At 31.7% G+C, this 11,482-nt stretch overlaps 1 protein-coding gene across 3 annotated transcripts; it reads right to left on the minus strand.

The window, feature by feature from the left end:
• Nucleotides 1-8,616: 8,616 nt before the first annotated feature.
• LOC103495957 (high mobility group B protein 1-like) lies at nt 8,617-10,708 on the minus strand. Of its 3 annotated transcripts, none has more exons than XM_008457648.2 (7): nt 10,578-10,708; nt 9,946-10,044; nt 9,777-9,834; nt 9,581-9,625; nt 9,299-9,379; nt 9,070-9,177; nt 8,617-8,928 (listed from the first exon to the last, which is right to left on the minus strand). In XM_008457648.2, the coding sequence occupies exons 1-6, from the start codon at nt 10,625-10,627 to the stop codon at nt 9,070-9,072; spliced, it is 441 nt and encodes a 146-aa protein (XP_008455870.1). In that variant the 5' UTR covers nt 10,628-10,708; the 3' UTR covers nt 8,617-8,928. The 3 variants fall into 3 exon arrangements, with proteins under 3 accessions (XP_008455870.1, XP_008455869.1, XP_050934976.1); XM_008457647.3 differs by having other exon boundaries at nt 9,557-9,625; XM_051079019.1 differs by lacking the exon at nt 8,617-8,928 and having other exon boundaries at nt 8,935-9,177; nt 9,557-9,625.
• Nucleotides 10,709-11,482: the final 774 nt, after the last annotated feature.

Genomic DNA, 11,482 nt, shown 5'->3' on the forward strand with positions numbered 1-11,482 from the left:
TGGCTTTTCTTGGAAATCACCAATAGCTGTGTTGAAATAATATTCCAAATCTTATTCTGTCCATAGATTTAAGTGTGATGTTGTGTCTTTCCAATCAGCTTTCTTATTGTCCGTTGTCAACAGATGAGTATCAAAAAGACGTTGCCAAACTATGCAGTGTGGCTTATTGATTCTAGTCTTGAAGAACAAGTAAAAAAATTTAGTCAGAATATAATTATGCAGTATAACTTCTATACAAAAAAATTAAAGACTAACAACTTACTATAAACGCGGAATCTATTGCTCTAAAAGTATACTTGCAAAGTTTCTTCATATACAACATTTTTTTCTGCAAGTGGTATAATAGCAAATTCATGATCTACACAAAAAATTAAACGATCGTTTAGTGAATGAAAGAAGAGTATAAGCGATCGTTTAGAAAATACAAGTGATCATTTACTTACTAAGCGATCGTTTAATATATACAAACGATCGTTTAGTGAATAGAATCGATCGTTTAGAAAATATGAGTGATCGTTTACAACATTTTTTCCTTACTAAGAGTTCGTGTAATATGTATAAACGATCGTTTGGTTTAGATAAAGTATGTTGTACTCTATCATGTATTTTTATATGTAAAACGAAATTTGGAAAGAGTACTTACGTCTCCTAGTATCTATATGTTTTCTTCAATCTTTTTGAAGAAAATATTTCTTTCTAGTTGTGGAGACTACTTTCCTTTCTTCATGAGTTCTTTTTTTTTTTTTATCTTTTTCATGTTAAGTATTCGTTCCATAATTTTTCATCCACTTGCCACATGGGATTACATGTATCTACATCAATGATTTCGACATCTGGTACAGGTATTGTCGATTCTGATATGATCTCAGTAGATGTTGTGGGTGGATTAACTTGTTGATCTTGATCAGGCACCTTTTTATTTGCTATTTTACATAGCTTTCTTCTCTTCATTGGTTGTTGTTGATCTTCATTTGTTTCCTATAATGCACAATATTGTTAACTAAGAAAAAAATAAAAAACAATAATAATTGATGCAAGTACTGGTTCTTTTATATACATACCGATAAAGGTTCATTTTCAACCGAAGTAACCGCTTCATTATTTTTTGAATCTCAACCTGTTGTTTTGTTGTTTCCTGTAATGTATGATATTAGACAAGTAACAAACTATCAATTTAAAGGACTATACATTTTGTTGTGTATACATACCAATTTAGCTGCACAGTTCCAATTGTTTGATCCTCAGTTACTTGTTCATTTTCTTTTTCTTTTTCTATCTCAGCCAAAGTAACTGGTTGATCATTTTTTTGTATTTCCTACAATGCATAATATTAGATAACAAACAAACTCTTAATTCAAAGGACTACATAGTTGTTGTATATACATACCAGTTGAGATTCTTCATTTATATTTGAAATTGATGGTGGCACCTCATGAATTTGTACAGTTTGATCCAATGGAGTCGTTGCAGGTTGGTTGAGAGTACTACTTGATGATGGTAGTATCTCACAAAGTGGAAGAGGTTGGCTCACAAGTGGAAGGGTAGTAATCATTTCTAGCAGGTATTTTTCTTTCTGACTTTGAGCATTTAGATTATCCGATATATGTCTTATAGTCAGTAGCAAGTCTGCATCCTTGCCGTCTATGCTTATATCACTACCAGATTTCTTTTGATGTTTCCTAAACAAAATGAAAAAAAAAATGAGAATAAGAAAAAATACAATTGTTACTTATTCAGAATGTAAGCAATTTTGAACATTATAAAGCAGTAAACAATGAATGAAATGTTAACCTTTGAGTTTCCACGTTATGATCTCAAGTGTGTTGTTCTTCAACATATGGCTGGTCATTGCTCATCATATCTTCTCTATTCTGATGATCAACATTTTTGTCCATATTGTCTTCATTAATTCTATCATGAAGATCATCTTGGAAGTGATGAAGATCATCTTGGAAGTGATGAGTATCATCATTACCTTGATTTTGATTTTGATTTTGATTCTGATAAATAAATAAAAATGAAAATAGAATTAAAAAAAGATGATTGCTAAACGATTGTGTATAAAAAGTAAACAATGATGTATAATACCTAAACGATCGTGTAACTATGATAAACAATTGTTGAAATTTGATAATTGATTGGATATTTTAGTTACACGATCGTTTATTTAAACAACTGATAAATGAAATACTTTCTAAAAACAAAGTTTACCTGGAGCAATCTTTCCAGTATTTGCTTCATTTCAGACAGGTCCAATGACTGCTTTCTGATTGTGTCATCCATTCTACAGACTATAGAAGTTAATGTCGATACATCCTTATGAACTTCTTTGATGTTCTTTTTCAGTGTTTTGTAGGATTTTGAATGACTTTGTTGTTCTTTGTCATTGGATCTGCGGCTTTTCTTCTTAGTCAGATGCATCGGACTTATCAGCCATTGTTTGTCTTTCTCTTTTGTGGTGATAGTTGTGGAGATGAGGTTGATTGCAAGTTGTTGTTGTCCAATAATTGATTGTTTGTTGTATCGTCGGGAGTAGTGTTATCACTCTTGTCAATATTTGGCATGGATTCATCATCCTCCATTTCCATGTTATCATCCCCTCGAATTCGACTCTCCATGAAAGCTTTCTCATGGGTTAATAGCTTGAGTTTAGCTTGAACAACAGTTTGCAATGTTACAATCAAAGAATTGTTAATACGTTGTATATCACACAAGCTAGTAAATGATCGTTTATAAAATAATATGATACTCGATATGATATTTGACATAAACGATATTGCATTAAGCTAAACGATCGTGTAATTTTTGTTAAGCAACCGTGCAATTATTTTAAACGATCGCTAAAAAGTTTTACTTACATTCTTATTGTCGAATATGTTCTTCTGCAACATTTTGTAAGATGGAGCTTATGTGCAATTCCATCTTAATATTCTAGGGATTGATCCCTTGCTGTTTTTTGTGGCTTGCAATTGAAAGTATTTCATAAGCCCACACCTAAAACATTTAAACAAATATGTTAAACTTTGATGTTTAATTTGTATTTAATTAAAGTGTATGAACAAATAAAATCTGAAAAGCAAGTACGTAGCCTTTTATGTTGTAGTATGTCACGACTTTAGAACTTTTTGCCTCTTTAACTCGTATGCTTCTTTTTTCCCTTGTAGAATTGTCTTCAAACTGTTGAGCAAACGAGTGTAGAAGAAAGTTGACCAATCAAAGTTCTTGAAAACTTCTTCATCATCAACTTTTCCCAGAATATCCATATCAAACTGTGTATTTTTATCCTTCCCGACCATCACAGTTTCTATAAAAAGGGCCAGGGCAACCTTCACAGCATCTTCATCATTTGTAAACTCAAAGTTTTTGAAAATTTCTTCAAGTTCCAAGCACTTTATTATTTTCTTGTTCTCTGATCCAAATAGAAGGGTCTGTAGGCGGTTAATATCACAGTCTTTCTCCAATGTTACTCTGGTTGACCACAACCCGGTTATGATGTTGAATTCATTTTGGGTGAAACGAACATTCTTCCCCAAAATAGAAAAATAGATTCCATTTGCATTGGCTTCTTCAGGTATCTGTCTCAGCAAGAAGTGGGGATCAGCTGGTCATTGAAGGCCATGTTGACATTCAGTAATGGACCAAATATTGTTTTGTCGAACATGTTCCTTGGTCAGTTTATCCTTAATAAGATTGCCAATCTTGTGCACTTGGCATGAGACAATTGCAGGAAAATACTTGTCGCTAGGTAAAACCATCCTGAAAATAATGATCATAGTATACTTTCGTTATGTATATGATCGTTTATAAAAAAGTAAACCATAAGTCCTAAAATTAAACGATTGTTTACTTGATGTAACAGATCGTTCAATCTAAATAGAAAGTAATAATAAATTGAAACATTTATCAATCTGGAGTATAGAAGTTTAAACAAATCCACAAACCTAAATGATTGAGAATAAGAATTTAAGAACTGAACGATCGTTTTTCAAGACAGAAGTCGAAACTTTTGAAATATAAAGAAGGAAAAGTGTAATAACGTGAAGAGAAAAGTTCTTGGAACTAAGAGAAATATTATAGTAGGAAAAATGCAGCAAAATATCTTTTGACGTTGAAGAGAAAAATGGACTGAGAGAAGAATGGAATTGGAAATCTTTGAGACGAAATGCTGAGTTATCAGTGGGTTTGTATATTGCGAAGTGACGAAAAACGAAAAAGGCATAACGTATATATTGGTTGTTTTTACCAAAGGGGTAATGTTGTAAATTCGCGTACTTTTTTTAAAATGTTCAATCGCGTTCTTTAGTGTTTAATATATATATTTAAACGATCATTTAATTAAGTCAAAACGATCTTTTAAAAAATGTAATTGATCACGTTTTTAGACGATTGGAAAAACATATAATGTTAAACGATGATGTTGTACAACTAAACGATCGTGTAGGATATCATTTATAAGATGTACGATTTACGCGATCGTGTAGTATATTATTTAAGCAAATATGTATATATGTGGTTAAACGATGGTATTGTTGAATATGAATGATCGTGGTAATAAATGTAATTGATCCCTTTGTATGTTTTACAAGATAGTGTATAATATAAAGAGTGAAATGGAATACGGATTTCTCGAGTATAAAATAAAGTAATTTTTTTAAGTTAAAATAAACGATGGTATTGTTGAATATGAAGCTTTACAAAGATTATAAATCATCTCTAAAATATTGAGAAATTTGTAGGTCGAAGGATGGGGCAGTATCAATGTATTCTTGAGTTGACATTCTTCTTTCGTTTCTCTTGCTGCTTTCTCCTTGTGTTCAGACTTTTGTCTTTTTTTGCTGACTAACGTTATTTTCCTTTTGTTTCAACTTGATCTTGTGGTTCTTCACTGCTATCAGTGTCAATTTCTTCTTGTGGTTCTTGACTGCTATCAATGTTGATTTCTTCTTCAGTTTCAGTTTCATTATTATCAAATTCATCTTCATCATCAACTTTTGTTTTCCTTTCGTTGTATCTTTTGTATTTTCTTCCCCTTGTTTTTTATATTATTTTCTTCAACGATAACAATATTTCCCAATTGAATCAGGCTTCATTTTGTTTTGTCTTCCTGGCTTCTCCTATTTTCAACTTCTTCTTCTTTTTCTCCATCTTTAAATTCAATTATCTGAATGTAAAAAGAGAATGTATTGTCAAAATGATTCTGCAACAAAATGTAAACAGACATGCAATATAAAGATCATTTAGTTATATTAAACGATCGTTTAGTTATGTTAAACGATCATTTAATTATGTCAAACGATCGTTTAGTTATGTCTCGTTTAATTATGTCAAACGATCGTTTAATTATATTTAAACGATCGTGAATCCACTTCAGTTGTATAGTAAACAAATTAAAATCTGTGTCAATACGTGTGTTTTTGGTGTTCCTAAATGAATAAGTCAGTTGTTGTTTTCGTCTTCTTCATCTATCTGCAAGCACATAAAGTAAGAATGTTCAGATACATCATGAAGAAAACACATCCAGACAGATAAATTATATCTGTCTATACGAGTTATTTTTATTGTTTGGAAAAGACTTAAACCTGCGGCAATATTTGTGTTTTGGGTGTTTCTAAATCTGTAGTTGTTATTGTTTCCAAGCTACTCTGTGTTTCCAAAACAGCAGTTTCCTGTAAAGAAAAAGAAACAACGTATTCGTGTTTTATTTTATTTGGAAAGTGAGGAACATTAAACGAAACAAAGGAGTGAAAAATGAATAAGGCACTAACCGTAGGGAAATTTGTTGTTGCATACTTCACCATTGTATTAACTTGTTCATCATCATCAATAAGATCAAGGCTACAAGTAGGTGGTCTATTTTTCTCCACGACTTTTGTATATGCAACTTCTTTCTCATTTTGTTGTTGTTGAAGTTTGGTTGATGGTGGTGCTACATTCAAGCTTGTCATAACCATTGTCAACATGCATTTTATTTCTTTTATTCCTTGTCTTAATAATATTTGTTATGTTTCTATTTTTTCTTTATTTTTTCTGATTTCACTTATTTCATTTAAGATTTTATTTGTTTCATTGTTTTTTTCATTTCTTTCTCTTTTTTTTTTTTTTGTTGCCCTACTTTTTCTTTTCTTTCCTGCTTCTCTATATTTTTGAAATATCTCAAAATTGTTTGAGACTCTTCTTCTGATTAGTCTAGAGGTGTCATGAAGAACTATAAATAAAATGATATTACATTATTAGTGAAAAAGTAGTAGCATTGATAAACAATGATAGATTTATATCATCATCTATTCAAGATAGAGATGGATAGAAAATTTTTCATTGTCTATCTAGATAGACGTATATATAAGCATGCTCTAAGTTTACTTATATTTTCAGATTCAAAAATGTCGATGCTTAGAGTCCTCCAGTCACTTGTTTCCCAGCATTCCCATGTTACAATTGGTGGCCCTTCCTTTGCAAGCTTTCTTCCAAATCCAACATATAAATTGGAAAGTCTTAGTATTTTCTCAAAAGCCTAATAGACTAAAGCTAGGGAAAATCCTTGAAGGTATATAGCATCCTTGTCACTATAGGATGCTTTTTTCAAGAACTGATATGTTAGGATGTATGATAACCTCCCCCATGGATAGCCTTTGAAGATTTTTTCATTATCCAATATGTCTAGATGTAGGAGATTTATGTGGTTGTGTTGCTGTTTGGGAATTAAAAATGCTTCTAAGATATAGAGGTTAACTAGCTTTTCCTTCAATCAGTCTTCCTCATTGCACAACGCTTTGAAAATTCTTTCTATATCTCTTTTTGTTATAAAGTCATCATGACGGAAAAGCGCATTCTTCAGACCATTTTCTTTTCTTTATCTTAGATTTAACTCAGAGAATTTGTGACCTTTTAGTCCAGTCACAAAACAAAAGTCTTTCAGCCCAAATTCTGCTATATGTCCATTGAAGTTGAAAGCAAGGGCATTAGTTTTTTTTTGTATGGCGTTGTTTTCTTAATAGAAAATTCATGAATTGTGTTGGTATTTTGGTCATTTTAATGTTAAGGAACTGGCCAAAATGGTTGTTTGTCAAAACTTGAGACAGAATCCTTTTGTCTATTTTTTACTTGATCTGATTCAATGTTTCTAAGTTGTAGTATACAGTAATTCTAAGGCTTTTTTGTTCATCTTCCATAATAATTTCATTTAGATAGTGTTTCACCTGTTGAATGACATAATGAATAGTATGTTTCAAACAAGGGCAAGTTTAAACAAATTTACAAATGCAGAGCGCTATAAAGAAAAAGATACATAAATATACAATGTTATACGTACAGATATTCACATTTTAGTTTGTTACTTTTTTTCCTTTTTCTTTCTTTACTTTACTTTCTTCTGTCTTTGCTTTACACCTTATTAATTTGTTGCACGATGCTTATTGATTCTTGCTCACCATCTATTTGTAAAAAAGAACACTAATATAAATTATACAAACAGTATAGAAACAGACATGTTTGTATGTGGCATAGATCGCAATAGATATAGATTGAACGAAATGAATATAGATTAAGGCCTGTTTGTATGCGATATAAATCGTGGTACGTATATGTGGATGGTCGAGATAGATCGAGATGAATATAGACTCAATAGATCGAAATTAATATAAACTCAAACCTTTTTGTATGCGATATAAATGGTGCTAGATATATGTGGATGATGAAGATAGATCGAAATGAATATAGATTCAAATCTTTTTGTATGCAAGACAAATCGTCGATCGGGACAGTTCCGTTGAAGTAGTTACCAGGATGTAAACGATTGACGATGAAGACGATGAAAGAAAAAGTCTAAGCAAGTTCCTTCACCTCTTTATAGCCTCTTTATTTCGATGCCATTTTTGTAATTACGATTTATTGAAATTTTTGTAAATTTTCGTTTATAAACGATTGTTGAAATTTCTCTACATGATCGTGTATACTAAAATTTTTTCGTCATCTTTTACTATTTATTACCTTATCGTTTATATGTATGATTATCGTTTATATAATGTACAGAATCGTGTATGCTTATCGTTTATATTTATAAACATGATCAGATGTACAATCGTTAAAGTATATTGTTATCATTTAACATTTATTGTTGATCGTTTATGTATTTGGTAATTTACAAGATCGTGTATCAATTGTATATTATTCTACACGATGGCGTCTAATAATCTTTTATTAACATTAGTCGCGCGCGCACGCGAACGATTAATCGCGCGTTTGTTGGGGTATTTTTGGTATTTCGCATTGTGGGCCTATGGACTTTTTTCGTTTCTGAAATTGTTCTATAGAGTGTAAATAACTTGCTGCTTTGTTAGATTATTAAAAAAACCCTAACTTGTAATTAATTATTGAACAAATAAGTGTAGTCCAATATATACATAGATTTATACATCCAATTCTAATCGCACAAAAAAAAAAATATTTTAAAAGTATAATAGAAATGACGTTAATTAATTTCATCCCTTGTTTAAAAGTTTAGAGTTTAATCTGGGATATAATTAAAACTTTGAGTCAAATTAGGTTCACTCAATTAAAAATGAAATTTGCTCTATAAGACAAGAGACTTGCATTAGAAAACAACTAACACCCCAACAGACTTACACAAATTTGGAACTAAGAATTTTTTTTCCCTTTATCCATACGAAATTTAAAACGGAAATTCAAGATATGCAACCCTAATAATCTCAAGAGAATTGAGTTCACCAACCAGAGCAGTACATAGAATATATATACATATGATCCAAAGAAATATTTTGTCCTAAAATTGTTAAGAGTTATGCAAATTCTTGCCTTCCATTCGACTCCCTTTACTTGCTAACTTTCGTCCTCATAACCATGAAACTTTTATTTAAAAAGATATGGAGATTGATCTGTTACCTGTAATGGACATTCAAGTCCTGCAGAAATCTTGGCAGACGATATACAAAAACAAATATAAGCTTTTAGCCGTAGTAATAAAATCAAACATCTATAGTTTAACTAAAAGGAACAATGGGAGAAGATAATGCATATGAATTTGTATGCATGTTTTGGATTGGATAACTATACCTAAGAGCTAGAGCTAGCTTCCTGCTCTGTGTCATCATTGACCTCGGAGGTTGATTTTTGTGATTCTGTTGGCATTTCGAGTTCAGGTTCAGCCACCGTGTAGCAATTCTGTCAACCAGGAGATGTTAGAGAGAAGAGAGATTCGGTGATAAATAAAACCTTGGTGATGTTCTGACGAAGTGAAGGAGAAAGACTGAAAGGAGAGAGAGAGTGGGAACAAGTTAATTACGAAATTGTTCTTGTATGCTTCAAGAGCTATTTCATATTCTGCCTTTCTTTTCAAAGCTTTTTCAGCGTACGGAGCTTTTTCCTGAGGAAGAGAAACACAAGTTCCACATATTTGCATCGACAATTAGTCTCGAATTGAATACCGAGAACAAAACGTGTTACTATCTTCAATTAAAGTGGAAGAACTAAAAACCTCCAATCTTATTCCTTAATCGTTTATTGTTGATAGTCTCGAATTAGTGTTCTACGAAAATAGTACCAAAATAAGAAATCGCAGTCTTACAGCATCAGACATGGACTTCCATTTCTCACCACCAGCTTTGCCGACCTGCAAATTAACAAAACACAGTTAAACGCAAATAACAAAATCTAGCTAACTCAAGAAGTCCTCCGATCCTCCACTCAGCCATATCTAAAACATAAATATGGAGGAATAATAAGAACGTAATGCTGATCAAAACAACAGTATAAGATCTTACCACTGGACCAGCTTTTGCATCAGGAAATTGCTCCTTGAACATCATTCTAAATTCCTCCCTATCATTTCCAAAACAAGAAATCGAAATCAGAATGGACAAATCTAAGAAAAACTAGAATGTAAGAACGACTTTCAAAACGGAAGCAGCCTCAATTATAAATTATATTTACATGAAAACGAAGAATGCCGTAGCTGGACGTTTTGGAGCATTTTGATCTTTCTTCTTACTTTTCGTGGATTTCATTTCAGCTTTTCTCTGCTTCAGCTTCCTTCAAAAAGCGGATAATGATAAAAATCGTATATCTATATAACAAGAAAACGTAATAGCAAATTGGATAAAAGCTTTAGGAGTATATTCAATTTAGTATATAGCCAAAAACGTAGGAAAACTAAAAGAGTTAAAATACAGAATAAATGAATAATATCAGTAGAGTAGTTCAGGTATGCAGAGAAATGAAGAAACCTTGCGAAATAGGAAAGCAAACTACTAAAAACATACAAGAATTACACAACGCAGGCTGTAAAATTCAACTCAATTAGGAACGAACAAAGCCGCGAAACATTACAAAAGAATATAAAAATAAATTAGAAAGAAAAATGAAAGCATAAGAAGAGAAAAAAAAAATACAGAGATGAAGATTGCATAGAATCGAAGTTGAAGAGAAACTACAAAAAGCAAAGAAACGAATCGTACAGAAAGTAAAAACTTACATAAAGAAATAGAAACAAGAGAATGTAAGAACATATTGGAGATGAAAAGCAAAAAGAAGAAGCTGAAAATGATCGTGAAGAAGAAGATTACTGTGCGTTGGGTTTCTTGTGAGTGACGACGGCGTTTCTGAGAGCTCTCATGGTGATTCTGTAGAATTAGGAGAGAGGCGCAGAGAAGGAAAAGGGAGAGTGATGGAATGAAGGGGGAAAGGAGGGAACGGGTTTATATAATGCGTGATGAGCAGTGAAATTGAATCCGAAATGTTAAATTCAAATGAAGATGAAATTGAAATGCAACCAAAATTACTCAACTTTGGCGGGAAATGAACAGAATTCATTCCATGATATATTGGTTATGGAGGAGAAGCTAAGTGTAAGTGAATAGGATATTGGTACATGCATATTTCGAACTTAGAAAAACACTTTTGGCCTTAATTATTATTATTTTGTTATTAAGTCTACCCTGTCAATTTGTTACAGGTCCCTAACTTACTAGACGTAATCTATATATATATCAAAGAGAAAGTGAAATGAGGATTTGAATTTCATTTTCCCATTTTATGAATGTGGGTTTTATTGTGGTATAAGCAGAAGCTCTCGGCTTCGTTATTCTTGAAGAAGAAGAAGATCAAGTTTCAGCCATGGATAATCTTCCACAATAACAAACGACGGTTGTGACTGGATCACCGTCTTCATCAATTTCCTCACAATCTTCACATACTCCTTGTTTCCTTCATCAAAGTCACACTTCCAACCTAGTTTTAGTTTCCCAACTGCTAGCTAATGAAATTTGTTGATGTTAAATGTAATTTGATCTTATATTTGTTAATTTGTTAGGTTACTACAACAAAAATGGCTTTCTATGACATGAATACTAGCAAAGAAAAATGGATAGGTAAAAGATTTAGTCATTAAAACCCATTTCAAGCGTTCTTTTTTTTTTTTTTTTTTTTTTTTTGAAAAAACCAATGTTTCCAAACTTTTCGAAAACAATGA

The sequence above is a fragment of the Cucumis melo genome, chromosome 11, assembly GCF_025177605.1.
Source record: "Cucumis melo cultivar AY chromosome 11, USDA_Cmelo_AY_1.0, whole genome shotgun sequence".
NCBI lineage: Eukaryota > Viridiplantae > Streptophyta > Magnoliopsida > Cucurbitales > Cucurbitaceae > Cucumis > Cucumis melo.

What these genes read in the sequence shown, in the direction of transcription:
- LOC103495957 (XM_008457647.3), bottom strand. Translation starts at nt 10,627, where the DNA reads ATGAGAGCTCTCAGAAACGCCGTCGTCACTCACAAGAAACCCAACGCA. An exon ending in ATGCAAAAGCTGGTCCAGTG is followed by an intron (nt 9,626 to 9,776) that starts GTAAGATCTTAT and finishes GTTAATTTGCAG; the next exon opens with GTCGGCAAAGCTGGTGGTGA. An exon ending in AAGCATACAAGAACAATTTC is followed by an intron (nt 9,178 to 9,298) that starts GTAATTAACTTG and finishes CCTGGTTGACAG; the next exon opens with AATTGCTACACGGTGGCTGA.